At 43.2% G+C, this 18387-nt stretch overlaps 1 protein-coding gene across 2 annotated transcripts in view; it reads right to left on the bottom strand.

The window, feature by feature from the left end:
• The window catches only part of FBLN1 (fibulin 1), a 128391-nt gene that overhangs the window by 89703 nt on the left and 20301 nt on the right, over window positions 1-18387 (bottom strand). For both annotated transcript variants that reach the window (XM_090043803.1, XM_090043802.1), the window contains exon 3: window positions 3093-3228. In XM_090043803.1, the coding sequence (XP_089899929.1) occupies window positions 3093-3228 (136 nt within the window). The remainder of the gene's footprint in view (window positions 1-3092; window positions 3229-18387) is intronic.

Raw genomic sequence — 18387 nt, 5'->3', positions numbered from 1 at the left:
TTTGTGGGCAATATCTTTTAATGGACTAGCTCCATAGTTGGGAAATATTTAGACAAGTTTTCAGGCACAGAGTGCTGCTCCCTCAGGTCTGAAAATGAAATGGACAGCTTGAGCTATGTAGCAGAACAACAGCCTCTGTAACAGTCCAAATATAAAAAACCCATCTGCTTAGAGGAATGGAGCAGGGCAGTAAAATAAGAGGTAGCATGTTACTTCAACACAGCTCACCTGATGTCTGTAAAGGTTAGGATCTTTTCTGGCCAAAAAAGTGGGACATTTTTGCACTTTTATCTAATAGCCAATTGAATCAGCTTTAGCTAAAAGTGCCAAAAATACTGCAGAGCTGGGTTGAAGTAACCATGCTGCTTCTTCTTGTAAAGCATGTTTTCTTTTTAAAATATATAACAAATAAAACCAAAAGGGCCATGGCTCATGGGTGCTGAGTACCTGCTAATTTTTTGGGTGGGTGGTTGAGCCCCAGAGCACCCAGGGAGTTGGCACCTGTGTTCAAAAAGTAAAACACAAGCTAAGTGCCAACACAGCATAGCAACATGAGGCTTTTCCTGGCAAGGATTATCTCTAGATGTATTACCTGACATGTTGAACTAACATTGGACTACTTCATGGAGGTAATATGATCAGGAGACTCTGGTGCGGTACCAAGGCTGTTTGTTGCTTCTAGCCCCAGCACTGCACCTGAGCTTTGGACCGGCTCCTGTGTGATGCAAGTGCTGGGACTGACAGACAGCTGTTTGTTGCTCCCAACACCCATACTCCACTGGAACCTTGAACCAGCTCCAGTGCAATGCAGGAGTAGGACCAACGAACAGCTGTTTGTTAGTCTGAACCCCAACAGTGCACCCCAGCACACTGAAGTCTTCAAAGGCTCTAACTCTTAATACATGTTTTGTTTAGATTGTAGTAAAAATTGCTGCGAGACTCCTCATAAAACTTTCTAACCATAGGAATATGTATTATGATCTAAATAAAACATATTCTAAGTGTAATGTGCCAAAAGGCCCTAGGAGGGAAGGGCATCACCATGAAATCCACATGCCCCCAGAGGCTGGGGGAGGCACAGTGAGCTCCTCCAGGCAGCTATGGTGCTGTCAGCAGCTGAGACACTGCCAAGAGCACCAGCAATTGCAGACCACCTGCAGGTGCCACCAGCATTGTCAGAGGCTTCTTTTTGCAGGGGGTGCACTGCCAGACTCAGGGAGTGCACATGCATCTGCGTGCACCCCCTGTGTGTCATCACTATCACCTGTGAAGTGCAGAGAGATTAACAGGTATCAGGTATATTATAAGAAGCCATAAAAATCAATTTCTGGGTTTAGTCCCTGGTTTTTAGTATCCAGTAAAGTAAGGAATATTTATTCCCAGGCCCATCATCTGAAGGTGTTCTGTAAATTTCCTTTGAGCACAAGGATTGCAAGGTCAGAAAAAGAGTAGCTTTTTCTGGGAAAAGTGTTCAACCTGTGTTCATGTGCCCTGTTCTTAATCTTTTTTCCTACAATCATTTATGCTGGAGTGCAGCTTTGTCTAGTTTTAACTATGATAAAAAATGGTAAAAACAGTCTAACTCAACAAGACTGTGAACCTCTTACTTGTCCCTGCAAAGCAGTACACACTGATTTCAAATGGCAAAATTTGCAGACTAAGGTACTATTGAATAGAAGAGAAGGTGAAAGAATCTGGTCCATAATGCTAATGCATCATTAAGATGAGCCATTTTGGAAAAAATCTGGCCCTTTAAATAAGACAAGATATAGTTAGCCCTACTTCCCAATGCTAATACACAAACACATGTGAAAACCCTGATCATGTGGTAAAGAACCATATGACTTTAATTGTTTTACACAGAACATTTACCTGGCTTAAAAAAAATAGCTGTTACTTTATCTATACCTCTGGTAAACAAACATACTTTCTATTACACCCCTGCTTTCATCTATTTGGGATTCTTCAAAACACATCCTTACGGTTGCATTTTTTGTGCTTGGTCTTTTTCAGATCATGAGTTTTGCTTTGTTTTGGGGTTTCTTTAAGTATAAGCAACACAAAATTCCTTGAGCTATTACTGAGTTGTAGGCATAAAAATACATTTTCCCAATACAGAAAGAAAATACCTTTTATTTTTAGAGGAGAGAAATAGTTGAAGTGGGCTGTACTAGCACCTCTGTTTAAGAAAAGGTTTAGATTTCAGAAAGTATTTGAAGATTATAATGAGTCTGCTAACTAGGCATCTTTCTTAAGTCAGGAGCACTTTACAATGTGCCTGCAGCTCAGTCTTTAAACTTCTTTTTTCATATTGGTTTAAAGAACGCTATTACTCTTGATTGGTTAAAGCTGCTTACACCACTTGAAAAGTGTGGGGGGAGGAAATGCCAATAAAGGAGTCACATGCTTGACTAGGACAATTTGGTGCAAGAATCACAATAGGGTTGTATGACTGGTAAGAAGGTCATTGGCACTCAGGTTGCCTAGTGAATTTTTAAACTGCCCATAAAAGGTCTGTACTCATGCTTTGTCTGCAGATATGCAAGATGGAGCATATCTAAATTCTATGTGTGACGACCGGTCTATCAGAAGCTGTCAAAAGCTCCATAAGTGAAATAATGTGACAATACAGTGCAGAAGCTGTAATAATATCCAACTGGCTCCCCCTCCCTCCCCCTCCCCTGATTTCCTCAGCTAAGGAGAGAACAGGATGGGAGTGGGAAACTCAGTCAAGACCAAAGGGTTGTATTCAGAGGTCTAAGAAGAACTGGTTACAGTCGAGGACAGGTCCAAGTAGCAAGTCAAAAGAGGTGACAAGTGTTCTCTCTCAACCGGCAGATACTGCTTTTTAAGAGTCCTAGTAGATGATTTGTTTTGAAAAAGGGAAAGAACAAGACTAACAGTGCAGAGGCCTGGGTCAGTCCACAGTGTCTAGGATGAGCATTTTCATCCTTAGTACAGAAGAGGATACATACATTACAATCTCATCCACCAAATACTAAAGATGCTTCAGTGTAAAAGAAAATTAACAGGATGTTAACTCAGCCCTGATGGATTTTACAGGAGAATTAGAGCAGGTTTGGAGATCTCACCTTAAAGGATTCAGCTTCACAAGTGGAATTCTTCTCCTCCTCTAGATCACACTCCTCATGCAGGTTGGCAGTGCTAATGCCCTCTAAGCAGTACTCCTCATCCAGCTTGTTGCGGCAGCACTGCTCCTGGGCTATGCTGTCAATTGAAATTAAACAAAGGAAGAACAACATGCTTAGATCAAAGGCATATCAGGTGGTTTAACCAGTGCACCTATGAATATTTGTCCTAAGTGTCCAGGAAAGAGATTCTTGGAAGAAACACTTTAACAGTCACAAACCTAAAAAATGATTTAGGTAGCAATAGAACAAATGCTTATGAGGTACCAATCAACAGTGTTAACCTCTGGGCTGTCATTTACAAGCGACTACAAAGCTTTCCATTCCTCTCATTTTTTTCCAGCAGAGGAGATTGGTGCTTTTCCACCTTTTATTTTTATATTCATCCCAGTATTCATTTGTAACTTAAAAATGGTGTCAACAAACTCCTTCCCATAAACAAAATGTTAATGAAACTCATCCCACTCCAGAAATCCCTCCTATTTGCTCTCCAAGATCATCCCAAATTAACCATTTTATCTCCTTATATCCACTTTTTACTTTTCTATTGCTACATTAAGGGTTTAGGTTAACATTCTTATACTGCTTTCTACCAGAATAGAGAGGAAGAAAAAAATCTCCCCAAGCTCAAACAGACTGCATTACATTTAGAAAAATTAGTGTGTCCATAGGATTAATGATGATGCTATTTGATAGTAGTAGAAAACAAAGCTGCATGAGTTACAGGGGACAAAGGAGAGTATCCAAAATGGCCAACTGTGGGTGAAGAATTTTCTGTGCAGTAAAAGCAGAAAGAACATAATATACAACCTTATTCTTCAGTAGATCATTCAATTCCAGGCTAAAGTTAGTCCATGAAAAAAGTGACTCTAAAGAACATGCCATATGTTCATTCCCCTAGGTGATTCCATCCTGGGGTCACAGCTAGCTCGATACAAACTGGTTCCCACACCACCCCGTGCTCAGGATCTGTAACAATGCTTACTGAAGACAGCCAGCTTAGGAGAGCTAGTCATGTGTCTCCTCCTTACTAAGAGAGTAATTTTTCTACAGATTAAAATCTGGGATAAATTACTCAGTAGTAATTGTATCAGGCATCTGCATTCTTAGATAATAAATCCTTTCTTTATCTCTTTGGAGTAGGAGGCACTAAAAGGAGCATATGTAAGCTGTAAGAAAAAGCCATGAATGTGCTGAAAGTAAATCTTGAAAAGGTTTTTTCGGTTATTTTTAAATAAATATTTGTTTTCTAACTATATATTTTTCTATCAGCAAGTCACTTGAGTTTCTTGCATCTATTACAAATCAGCAACAAATGTCAGATCCTCTTTATTATTAGAACAAAGAGGCTAACAAAATGTTTATAAGTAGCATCTAGAAAAAGATATACTTGCATAAGGACATTTGGCCACAACAAATATCAAACAAACTTTTTACATGCCTGAAGGTTCAGGTTCCACACCAAGCCAATTAGTGCATTCCTTTTTTGAAAAAAGAAAATGGCACCCTTGAGGCAAAGAGTATGTGCACATGCCTCTCACTTTAGTGATGACACAAAAATTCTTCACTTAAGAGTTTTTTTCTTTTTTTAATTTTATAAAAGTGGAACCTTGGAACCCTCTCTCAGACAAATACCCAGAGGATTTTATTGTGTAATTTTAGTTTTAGTAGTATAAGAATTGATACCAGATGTGAGCTAATAGGTTTCAGTTATTCACCTTTTTAAAGTGTTTAAAGATGCATACACCAACCAATTAGGGATCAGGCCACTTAAATAATTGTAAATGGAGGAGCTGTCTTGCCACCCAAGGAAATAACATAAGAAGTCACACTTAGATCTATTTCAAGCTCAAGAGTTACCAAAAATCCCCCACAAATTCCAGACCACACAGGCTGAATCCTGCAGGAGATTTTTCCATTGCTTCCCTCAGTTTTCAGCAAAGAAAAGGTCTTAGATCCCCTGCTGACTCATTTGACAAACTTTTTGTTACTGATTTACTTTGTCAGTTACCAGTCACACAATGGACCTTATCCACTGAAGCCCGCAGAAATTAGAAGGAGTCTTCCAGGTGATTTCAGTGGGCATTGGATCATGACATCAGTACAGTATAGATCACGTAAGACACCCATTTAAATTATGAACGAAAAGGTGAACCTCTAACAAATTTAGATCATAGTCAACATTGGTACAGTACAGGCAACTTAAGACACACATTTAAATCATAAAAAGAGTATTACCTACTTGCCAAAATCCATTAATTTAATATTAAAAAGGTATCACTTAAACTGTTTTACCTATGCAGGCTAACTCAGTAGAAACAGCCTGCTTTCAGTAGTTCACACCTCTTTAACGCTTGGAAATGTATTACTCAAACCTGTCCCTGACCTCTGCTCAGCTATTCACACCTCATTAAGGATTCTTACACTGGTAGGGAAGAGGGCCTTTTCTCTAATAACAGGCTTGACGTTGACAGGATATACTCAGTTTCCAGGATGCTAGCAAAGCAGCATTAACAGTGGTTCAGAGGGACTAGGAAGATTAACCACTCAACTTGTGAACTGGATAATTTTTGGATTGTGAAATGAACCCACTAAAAATAGCTTATGCTAAATCAAAAACTTGAGAGTCCAAAAATTGTTTGTCCAAAATTATCACGTGAGAACTTCTGAATGAAGGATGGATACTTAAAAAAATAGGTAAAGTTCAAAAACAGATTACTGAATAGGAATTCAGGAAAATCCAAGCTAAAGCTGGAAAAGAGAATGGTAATTCTACCTGGTGAAGGATTTCACTATTTTTGAGACCTTATTTAGGCCCCTCTTGGGAAAAAATGTTTTCTAAGTTTTCTATCTTTGCAATGTGAAGTTTCAGTGAAATGCAATTCCTGCTCTTCGCTCAGTTCTGCTGGGGTGCTGGCTCCGGGGCAGTCCTCCTACTATGTCACATCAAAGCCAAGGACTCTGGATACTGTGCATATGTCAACAGCATGCAAGCAAAGCACTCAGTCAGACATCAAACTCAAGAAACTCCACCCAACTTCTCCTGCTCAATACGTGTGATGCAATGAGGATGCTCTGAGGCATCTCAGCTTGTCTGTTCTTTAGCAACCTAGAAACCCAATTCCTGCTCAGTGAATAGATAAGAAACCCAGGTCTTAGAAACAGTACCTGTAGCTGATTAAGAATCAGGCCAGTTTTGAAAATTTGCATGGTTTCCAATGGAATGCTGTAAAAATTGAACCCTCTTTTTCAAATGTTTCCACTTTGACAAGTCATCAAATTATCCCCTCTTCCCTCCTAAAGGCAAAAAAACCCCTTTCACTTTTTCCTATTCAGAACAAGTTATTCAACATCTTTGAACTGTGGCTTGTAGTCAAAATTCAATGGAATGGAAATACAACATAACAAAAAATAATGATGAGAAAAGTGCTAATCACTTTCTACAATCCATATTGCTTGGGTATGTACTAAATAGTTGGCAATTATGTTCTCTGTGCTGCAACACAGGTGCACAGCCATTGCCCTATCCCTTTCCCATAGTGCATTTCCTTTAAGAGAACTCAGGTGCAGAACCCCTAGACACTATAAAGAAAAGTCAAAAGATCTGTAGATTAACTGTCAACCCATTGGGACAGAAACTATATGTCTGAACAGTACCTGCCCCAGGTTGGACCTCTTTCTATTTTCTACAGAAAAAGTAGGCCAGTTTCACTGAAACTTCATCACCCACAATGATAGAGGAAGAAGCTGAATTTATCTCACTGAGCAAAACCCACAACACTCCACATTCAGCAGTGGAAATGCACTCAGTGGAATATGGTTCATTTGTTCCAAGCTCAAGCCCTAAAAATTGAGAAATCTCCTATTATTCCTTTGATTATTTTAGAAGTTGGACAGCCCTGAGCTAAGTGGCTGGGGGCTGCATGCAGCATGGGCCACAACAGCAAGGATCACACACACCAGAGGCTGCATGAGTGCAAGGCACCAGCCCCTCGGCCATACTCCCCCCACCCCTTGCTGGTATGCATGGTAGCCTCCCTGCTCCCCAGTAACTACAAGCAGCCTCCATCTCAATACCATACCACAGGCTCCCTCAGTGTTGTGGGCTGTCCTGCCCCACCCTCTGGGGTGCGAGCAAGAAGCAGAAGCTGAGGGAGGGAGGTGGAAATTTAAAGATCCTGGCTGCAGCAGTTGCTACAGCAATGAGGTAGAAGACCATGGGCAGCAAAGTAACCCCTTGCAAGCTGCATGCAGCCCATGGGCTGCCAGCTGGAAAGCCCAGCCCTAGTTCATTTTTTCAGATGAAAAAGTGACTATTTTGCTCAGTATTTGAAACACTTTGTTGTTCTGTAACAGCCCCAGAAACTTGTTGAGCTAGCTTTATATTTACTATCTGTCTGAACTTTCATTATGATGCCAAATATTAAAATAGGAAATTCTAGGGGGACACTGGCTACTTAACTGACTTTCATTCAGGATATTTAAGGATCACATTATCAATACTCTGTTCCTTTGGTGGATTTTATCCCACGTCTCAGTAATATACCACCAATGAAAAGAACTCATCATTTAGACTTAAATAAAATTAAAGGGAAACTGACAAAAATTAAAATAATTGTCAGTATCTTATTAGCCTGAATTAAAATCAAGTTATGGGAAACAGACGGTAAAAGCAAAAATTCACACTTATATTTTTGCCTGTAGGACTTTTATTTTTCCAAATAAAAAAAGAGAGATAATTTCAGAAGTACATTTAGCCTGATTCTAGGAATAGTAAGAGCAGCCTAAGACACTGTGAAAGGGTAACTGACTGAAAATACTGAATTTGTGAAAATCAAAGTGTATTCATTTTAGCTTGTTAATAACCAAATATTAGATTGACAGATCTTGGAAGAACCAGAATCCATGGTTTTACTTTAAAGTTTAACTTGCTTTGCTAATTTTCAGAGTAACTTTCCAGTGAAAAAAAATGCATGCCTGTTTACCTCCAGAGCATTTTAATCTTCTTTGTTATCCTCCCAAAGGGTGCATTCTTAAATCACCATGGATTTCCTGATCACCTCTTCTGAGTTCTTATTACCTTTTATTCCTGTCCATAAAAGCATTAAAATTTAACTTGGGCCTTAATATAATTTCATTTGATACAACTGGAGTTTAAACCAGAGGAGCATCCCTCATTATCTTCTGCTTCTTGCTCAATTTATTTATGAGGCTTGAAGCTACTCCCATGCTTTTCATGTGAAGAACTAAGGGCTTTATATTTGTCAAAACCATTATGACTAAAAAAGAAGTGATTTTATTGAATAAAGATGACAAATTTGCAAAGGCAAGCAATATTCTTAAACTAAACAGATTTTTTAAATAAAAAATATACTCAGAATTTACTTGTATCCCTTCCACTCATAGGCAGTGGAAGTGGGGGCTAACGGAGCTTAGCCCCTCCCCCAAACAAGGGGCAGTGGTAGGGCTGCAAGGCAGCCCAGCTGAGGGCTTCTTGCAGCTGCAGCAGGGGTGGGGAGGGAGTGGGTTTGGGCCTGGGACTGGAGCTAGGAGAGGGGCAGATGCTGCACAGCCAGCAGGGCTCAGGACTGAGCCGTGAACAGCTTGTCTGGGGGGTGCAGCTCCTGCTGCTACCTGCACTCAGGAGGCATGTGGGAGCATGTGCCTCTGGATCTACATGGGGCAGGACAGGCTGCTGCTGGGAGCTGAAGCCAGGGCTGCACCAGGCTCATCCCGGCAGAGTTGGGGGCAAACCGGGCTGCGCTCAGGGTGGGCAGCAGCAGCGGTGGGAGGAGACTATGGGGTGGAAGGGCTGCAGCCACCCCAAAACTCGCTGTAGCCCACCTGACCCCCTCCCTGGAAGAACTGTGGCTTCATCCCCTGCCCTGCCCTGCCCTGCCCCAGCTGGGCAACACCTGTCCTAGTTGCAGCAGCACTAGTGTTATTATAAACATTATTATTATAAACGACAACTCAGGGCAGGCACGGGGGTCCCAGGGGCTCTGGCTCCCAGCTCCAGGTTGCACCCACCCCCGGGTGGCACGGGGCTGGGGCCATAGCCAGTGCAGGGAGGTAGCCGGGAACAGTGTGGGGCTGGGAGGTGGCAGATTCATTGGTGTGGGGGGTGCTGGCACCAGGCAATGACTCCGGATACATAATGTGGGATCCTAGCAATGAAAGATACTTCTCAATCATCTGCTTAAAAAAATACAGCACATAAACATTTGGACCTAAATCTATAATACTGACCCAAACTGTCAAATTGTCAGTTTTAATGCAGATCTAAGTTTTGTGGCTTAGAAAATCTGCTTAAAAAGTTGTCCTGAGCATTTTTCATGAGAAAAGGAAAATTAAAATTGTAACATCTATTATTTGCAAAGCAAAACAACACTCGAAGGCATAGTGGGATATTAGCAACAGCCACTGGTGAAATAAGCAAGTCTTCCAAATGAGTGCTGATAAAACATTTACAGCATGGCATAAGAACATATTTTCTGAATATGTTTCACATGTTCAGGGAAGACTAGTTTAGAAATATCTTAGAGGGTTTTAAACATTTCCTTGGGACTATTTTTTTTTTAATTCCTCCAACTGCAAAACCAAAAGCCCTGAGTCTGTCAGAGCAGGGAACACAGGATGTCTAACTAACAAGCATGAAACTTCTCCAAAAATGACCTAAAACAGCATTTCTAATCACAAAGCTGTTATAACTTTGAAGCCTGAAATCTGAGGTTTTTCCAGACCTAGAAATGACAAACTAAAAATATCTATCAACATTTAAGCAGCTGATACCTCTCACATTGACCAATCTTGTCTCATCATTTTCTTGTGTTGCCCAGTCTCTGTGGCTAAGTACAGACATTCAAAAAGCCCGAGGTAGAATCAATCCAATCTATGCAGGTTTCTCTAAGCTGCACAGATTGGCTCAGGAGCAAATGGAACCCACCTTCACCCTTTGGTCTGGGGAGGCAGGGAAATGCCTGCAGCGGGCAAGGCCAGAAGGCTAGAGTTGCTCCTGCATGCCTCCCAGCATGACGGACATTGCCACGGGCAGCTGAGCACAGCCAAGTGGGGGCCATCCCTCACTGGCTGTCAGGCACACACCTCCTCCCTGCTGTCCTGTCATCTGCCAGGCAGCTCTCAGCTGCAGGCAACCAGCAGAGGGAAGCATGTTTGTCCCAGCTTGATGGCATGAGGTTCCCTGGGTTTGGTCTAGGGTGGGAGACACAGCGGTCCACCCCAGGCAGCCCAGAGGTGGGGGAGAACAGGGGTATTGAGCTACTGGAGGGAGGCAGTGCCAGCAGTGCACCCTGTATTCGTGGCTGGGTTGGCAAGAGTACCCCTGTCCCCCAACCTGGGACCATGCACTGGAGCAGCTCTGGGAAGGGCTCAGAGAATTTCACCCCTCTCCTCCTCTGCCCTCCCCTCCCCAGCCAACCAGCACAGAGCTCCTAGCTGAAGCTGCTTCCTCCCATGAAGCTGTGAGGCTCCAGTCCCTGAGGAGGGGATGCAGCCATGCCCTTGTGGTTGCAGTGCCTGGTGGGGGGCAGTTTCAGTGCAGGAACAGAGTCTGCAGCCTGGGGAGCTGGGCAAGCCTCTGCCCAGCCCCACCTACTGCTAGTGCCAACTTCTGCTGGCTGGGCTGGCTCAACTCAAACAGGTCCACTTTCCAGGGTTGGAGAGGGGTGGCTTCCAGCTCCACCAAGCACAGGAACCCACTCCTACCCTTGATCTTGGTGCTGAAATCACCCCCATGAGGTGCTGCAGCTCCAAGGACATGACTACCACCCTCCTCCCCAGGGACCAGGGCCCCATGGCTGTGTGGGAGGAAGTGGCTTCAGCCAGGAACTTGATGCTGACATGGAGTTGGGGACCGGGAGGAGAAATTCTCCAAGCCTTTCCCAGAGCCACTCCAGCACATGGTCCCAGGGCTTGAGACATGAGAGGGACACTGTGCCCTGCCAACCCAAGTGGGAATGAGAGGTGTGCTGCTGGCACCACTTCGCCCAGCAGCTCGCTCCACTGCCCTCCCCTGTCCTGACTGTGGCTGATGGACAGAGACCTCAGGGGTGGGGCCAGCTAGACACTCAGTTGGAACAGCCAAGCCACAGCTCTCTCCAAGTAAGAGCTGATTAGGACTCAGAAAATCCTCTGGAATACCAGTGGACAGCAACCTACCTTGATTCTTGAGTGAACCTGGTGCTGACATCCAACAGGCCAGTGCAACCTAGCTTGAGTAAGTCTGAGAACAGCATCTGCCATCTTTAAAACGGCCTATATGCTCAAACTTCTGTTCTGTTACAGATATACACTGGTTTCTTACCACTTAAATGGGAAAAAGTGTAATGTCTGCACCTGGCCTGCCTGTATCTACCAGCTCTCTACACTATTTTGGGGTAGGGACCATATTTTTCTACAGCACCTAGCACAGTGGAGCCCAGCTTCTATGCAATATTAAAATAACCAAGCATCCAAATCTAGCCTAGTATCCTTTAGATAGTAAGAGATGAAAGAGTTGTACAATTTTTGTATGATATAAGCTAGTAACATCTAGGACTTCAGTTTGCCTCTGTAACTTTGTTCAGGAAAAAGTCTATATTTGAAAAGCAAGGTGGAAACCTATCTTGAACAGCTTGATCTCAAAAATAAATTGAAGCTGTTTTAGAGCTACTGTGTATTTAGAGAGCTAGGAAACCTCCTGGGGAGGTAGATCAGTGCACAAAAGGCTAGTAATGGTGGTCAAAAAGGTTGCTCACTCAAACCCCAGTTCTTCTGCCTCAATTTCCTGTAAATCAGGGGACCATATGCCAGAATCATGACTTTTGGGAATATAGTGATGTAGTGAAATGTAGTGGCCTGTGGGAGAGAGAGCAGCCAGTATAATGCACTTAGGACATATCCAAACATTGGTTCAGGAGACTTGCTACAACCTGAGTGAAATTGGCAGCAGAGGCCTGATATGCCTGGAGACCCCAAGAATATAGGTGAGCTATCCAAAATGGTTTTATTTCCTACAAGTAGAGAGAAATCAGAGAAAACAGCTCTGAATGAAAGTAACCAACTTGCTGCCTTAGCTAGTTATTTGTAGGAAGACCGATTTGCAATCTGACCTTCCATGAACTGTGCTTCAGAAAAGGTTAAAAGTGGCAAGTCTCCTGACAACCATAGAAGTCCAAAGCATTGCATAAATGAGTTGCTTAGGGCTCCAGGAAGTAAGATCTGCATTAGGCTAGCAATATTTGCATGCAATATCTCTTCCTCTCTTCATTAATGTGTGGTAACTTACTGGAAAAGGGTAAATTAGATTCTGCTAGCTCACTGAGGCAAGTGATTCTTTAGCTCAGGGGTTGCTCAGGCAGTACTTGAGAAGGCCCTAGGGGGTATGTGTGGACAGGTGGGGATGAAGCACTGCCACACACCATCCCATGCTGCTGCGCAGGCACTGACCAACCAGCCAGATGTCAGAGCTGGGCGAAGCTCTCATGTGGTGGCTGCTGCCGCTCTGTGTCCAGCCGCATGCCACTGCCCCACCCCCTCAAGCTCTGCATCTGGCCACCAGGGGTACACTGCTCTGCGTCTGGTCACCAGGGGTACACTGATCCAAACAACTTGAAAATCTCTACTTCAGCTCATCAGAATAAAAAGGGACGAAGTAGCAAGGGAGAACACTTACCTAGGGTATGGGATGAGGGAAGAAAACAAGGCTTGAAGCAATATGAGACACTGTGCAGAAAGTAACAGATTTTTCAGATGCTCAGCATCCCGTTCACATTGTATGAGTTAGGCAAAGGAGCTCAATTGCAGTTTAGCCATGTAAATTAGACATGGATTTTCAGTTATGCTCAACACCCAGTGACTTCTACTTTTATAGTTAACCAAATAGGAAGTGATCTCTTCTGAAAAATCTGGTCTTGATTTTGGGTCCCGAGTTATTCTGAAATGTTCTGTCTAAATGGAGAATGTAGTTCAGATGTAAATTATACTCAATTTAACTTTAGTTTACTGCTATGCATAACAAGAGTTAACATGTAAGTCAATCATAGTTCAACTAGCAAAGTAAGAAGAAAGTCAGGTTCCCAGACATCACATTTTAGCTCCGATTACATCTCCATGATACCATCTTTTGCAAAAATGTTTTGCAAATGTAGTTAAGAGCAGACTCTGCTAGTGAAGACATATAAAAAAACCAAATCTAGCCAAGTGTCTCGCAGATGTTTCCAGTGTTAACTTGAAATTTAAAAAAAGTAAGGCCATTTACTATTGCCCTGAAGAGCAGCCAGTAAGGATGACATTTCCATTTTTCATTTTCACTTTTCAGGATGCCATTATTCACTTTTCAGAGAAAGGCTCTGAAGTTAAGATTCTACTTATTGGACGTGTCTACAGGTGTCCCCAACCTGCACAGTCATTTAGTACTTGCTCTGGCTAAAGCAAGTACTAAATGACTGCGTAGTAACCACCATTACTGCACAGTCTGGGTGGCACATGGGCATTTCCAACCCTACTGCACAATAGCATCAGCATCACTGGTCATGCCCATTGATGCTACACTGCAATAGTAATCAGCTACATCACTGTAGCTCATCACTATAGCAACGTAGCATCTTTTGTAGAATCTCTCCCTCAATATATACAAAAGATTTATGGATAAACTAAGCACATTTGAAGATTTTAGTGAAGTCTTAAAGACCCTTTCTACAATTAAAAACATCAAAAGGATAAATTTCACTAGCATCAGAATCTCAGCTCACACTAATTAATTGATCATTAAATCTTAAATACTTTTGCTTCCAAATTGTTCAATAGACTTGATTTCCTGTTTTTCCCTGTCTTTGTTTTGTCTGCAATTCTTTTGACTCTTCAAGTATTTCCTAATTTAGGATTTAAGGCCTATCTGTCAATTCTTATGCGTGACTATTTTCATTGCCAATATAAATGCAAAAAGCCAGAAACAAGGCAGAGACATCATTGCAAAACACATTCTTTCCATAACAAAGATCAATCCAAACACTTCTACAATTACAGTAGAAGTTTGCAGTTCATTGAGAGACAGACAGAGAGACAGAGACAGAGGGCAGGGGGGAAGGAGAAAAGGAGGTATGGCAGTGTGTTTGATGGAGAAATATCAAGTCTGTTCAGAAGCTGCCTTTCAATCAATCATATAGTCAGCTCCATAACTTAAGTGTTAAAAAAAGTTTAAGGCGAAGTCACTTTTTCCAAGACAAAATATGAATGTCTCATTGTCCCAGGGGATGATAAGAAAGGGGCGGGAGACCTCTCCCCCAGCCTGGGTCATGGCAGCAACAACCTGCCACAATGCCGAAAAGAAAAGCCCTGAGAATGGGGCAAACTCAACTCCTCCAGGCACAGCCGGCCCAGATGAACTACGGAGGGGCGAAGCACCCACGCAATTCATCAGCTGCTTTTCTCTGAGGCTGGAGCCAGCACGCCCCAATGACATCATCCTGGAATGCCTCCCAGCAGGAATAAAAGCCAGCAGCAGGAAAGCAGCAGGTGGGGATGCAGCAGGGAGGTAGTTGTGGGACGGCCCCTTCCCACCCACCCCAGGCTGAACAGAGACCCCAGGCACATGCAAGGAGGGGCTGGCAAGGGACCCCGCAGTACGGTCCAAGGCCTGAGTTAAAGGGCCACACCACCCTGGACGGTGAGGGAGTTGGCCAGGAAGAGAATAACAAGAGATGGCAAAGGCGGCAAACACAGGATGTGTGAGTGGGGAGTGGGCAGAGACTCCTCCCTGGAATTTTGGTTCTTTTTTCAGTTACTTTGAAGCCCCAGGGCCAGAGAGGAGGCCATAGGGCAGACGCCGAGGACTGAACAGGCCAGGGCCACTCAGAAGATTCCAACACGGAGAGGCTAGTCCCATCATTGAGGCCATCGCACCACCTTAGGCAAACCTGTGTGGTGGGAGGGAAGACCGTTGCAAACACCAGGGACCAGTGCGGCAGAGAGGGAGTGGGATACTACACCTAGGCAAAGCCGAATCACCCACCGTTTAGCCGTCCCAATAGGCTGGCACATGGCTAGGGTGTAAGGAAGGTGGAGCCCCAAGAACACCCGCTAGTGACAATGCCTAATGCATTCCCCCACGATGGAAGGGAACCCTTCTACTGAACATAACACCCAAGATGTGGCAGGAAAGTACCAGGGTATCTCACATGGAAAACGTGACCCCATGTCACGACAGCAGGAGCCGTCCTTGTGACAGACCCCTAGCACACTCTCTAGGGCCACATGGGAGAGGCTCCGTGCAGTCAGGTGGGCACACTCATATAACCCAGGAGCTTTAGCATTAATTTTACAAAATTATAAAAATATAATCAGTAGTATAAGAGTGACATTGTAGCCGTGATGGTCCAAAAGTTATGACAGGCAAAGATTTCTTAGAGTAATATCTTGTATTGAACCAACCATGTAATTGGGTAGAGTTAGACAAGTTTTTGAATGCAAGATATTTTTCCTCAAGTCTCCATTCTGGGGCACTGTCTCTGGCACAGTCTTCCTTCTAGGTCACCTCAAAGCCAGGGACTATAGGAACCGTAAATATGTTAACAGCACACAGGCAAAGTACACAGTCAACTTCTAAATTGGTCTTCTTTCAAGTAACTAGCCAGGGCAACAAGTCAGTTACTTCCATTCAGAGCTAGTTTCTCTGATTTTGCTCTACTTATACAAAAATAAATACTGGAGGAAGAATGTCTTTCATTCAAAAGTTGTCCTAACTTTAGCCCAACTATATAGCTGGTCTGATGGCAATATCCTGAGGGATACCCAGCATGGGTTTGTTGTGAGTAGGTCTTGCTTGACCAATCTCATTGCCTTTTATGACCAGGTGACCTATCACCTGGACAAGGGGGAAGAGATTGATGTCGTATAGCTTGACTTTAAAAAAGCCTTCGATCTGGTATCTCATGATCACCTCTTGGCAAAACTGGCTAACTGCAGCCTCGACCTCACCACGATCCATTGGGTGGGAAATTGGCTCCACGGTAAGACCCAGAGGGTGGTGGCTAACAGAAGCCAATCGTCTTGGTTCGCAGTCACCAGTGGGGTCCCTCAAGGCTCTGTCCTAGGGCCTATACTGTTTAACATCTTCAATAATGTGGACATTGGTGTCAGAAGTGGACTGGCCAAGTTTGCCAACAACACCAAACTCTGGGGTAAAGCATCCATACCTGAGGACAAGAGGGTGATCCAGGCAGATCTTGACAGGCTCATGAAATGGGCAGATGAGAACCTGATGGTGTTCAACACCAAAAAATGCAAGGTTCTCCACCTTGGGAGGAAAAACTGGCAGCATGCTTATAGGCTCAGCAGTGCTACGCTGGTTAGCACTACAGATGAAACTGACTTGGGAGTCATGATTGACCACATGATGAACATGAGCCTTCAATGTGATGCTGCGGCTAGTAAAGCAAGCAAAATGTTGGCTTGCATCCACAGATGCTTCTCAAGCATATTCCGGGATGTCATTCTCCCATTGTACTCGGCCTTGGTGAGGCTGCAGCTGGAGTATTGAATCCAGTTTTTTGGGCTCCGCAATTCAAAAAGGATGTGGAGAAGCTTGAGAGAGTGCAGAGGAGAGCCACGTGCATGATCAGAGGTCAGGAAAACAGACTTTACGACGACAGGCTGAGAGCCGTGGGACTCTTCAGTCTAGAAAAGTGCAGGCTCAGGAGTGATCTGGTGGCCACGTATAAGTTTATCAGGGGTGCTCATCAGGATCTGGGGGAATGTCTGTTCACCAGAGCACCCCAAGGGATGACAAGATCGAATGGTCACAAATTCCACCACGACCGATTCAGGCTGGACATAAGGAAGAACTTCTTTACTATCCGAGCCCTCAAGGTTTGGAATAGACTGCCACCAGAGGTGGTTCAAGCACCCACTTTGAATGCCTTCAAGATACATTTGGATGCTTATCTTGCTAGAATCCTATGATCCCTGCTGACTTCCTGCCCCTTGGGCAAGGGGCTGGACTTGATGATCCTCCGGGTCCCTTCCAGCCCAAATGTCTATGAAATCTATGAAAAGATAACACCCTAAGAAATCCTTGCCTCTTGCAAAAATATAATCAACATTTAACTTCTTTCCTCAGATCCGATAAGATGGTTTAGTGCCCTCTTAATAGTTAATTTCAATAGAATTAAAAAAGAAAGTCTAATGTGCTCAAATGTAATCTGTATACACAGAAACATAAAGCTAACTCAAGTTAGACCTTCTTGTTATGTGGAATATAGTCTCTCTTACGATGTATGATTAATACTTTCCCATTTAAGAATATACCCAAAGGGGAAGTGCACCAATTTCCTTCATTTCAGTGCACTGAAGAAAAATTATTAAAATATACCAATTATTCTTCAAATATCTATAGATCAATTAGTGTTATTGTTTGACTTTCAGTCAAGCTTTTTTTCATTAGGCTAGATTGTCAACTGATGCAAATCAACAGAGATCCACTGAAGTGGACAGAGCTATGCTGATTTACATCAGCTGAGAATCTGGACAAGTCTCTACAGGCAAAATAGGTTGTGGGGAGACACACCCAGTTTATGAATCTTTGGGCAGGCAGGAAGGTGGACGTGGAGGGAGGCAGGGGGTGCTTAAGGCATGAGATACATGCTAAGTATCTCATGTCTGTCAAGACTGAAGTAACTCTGCACATGTCCAGGAATAGAACTTTATGGAATTTTATTGGCAGATACTCAGGCACCAAGGGAATGTAAGCCTTCCACAGTCCTAGTCTTATGCTTTAGCAAAATGATTTCTCCGCTTGCTTGTCCTTCTTCTCACTAAGATGAGAGAGTTGGTTGAATTTTTTTAAAAGGTAATTTTCCCCCAGGTTTGCCCTTTAATCTTTAGTTTATACTGTTACCTTGTTTCTCAAATTCAAAAGTAAAGTTCTTTAAAAAAATCCACTTATAGTTTTTGGCTTATCAGAGGTTTCACTTTTTTTTCCCCACCCCATCTCTGTTTATCTTTCCCTGTATCCAGTATGAAGAAGTGGGGGGAAGCCAACTTTCCATCCTTTTTTACTATTTTATGACTGGATAAACTTAGTGGGAAAACTGTAAGGATGTTTTTTAAAAGCCAATTTTTGAGATAATATTTCAAAATTAGACACACTGTATTTACCTCAGTTATAAAATTCCCATGGGAAAGCAAAACATGATGATTGCAAACTTTCCAAAGTGATTTTTTTGGTACTCCAACCAGCTCT

Source organism: Crocodylus siamensis, chromosome 4, assembly GCF_052110815.1.
Source record: "Crocodylus siamensis isolate JL-2025a chromosome 4, ASM5211081v1, whole genome shotgun sequence".
Lineage (NCBI taxonomy): Eukaryota > Metazoa > Chordata > Crocodylia > Crocodylidae > Crocodylus > Crocodylus siamensis.
Note: the sequence above shows the minus strand (reverse complement) of the source record. Positions and strands in the feature narration are given on the sequence as shown.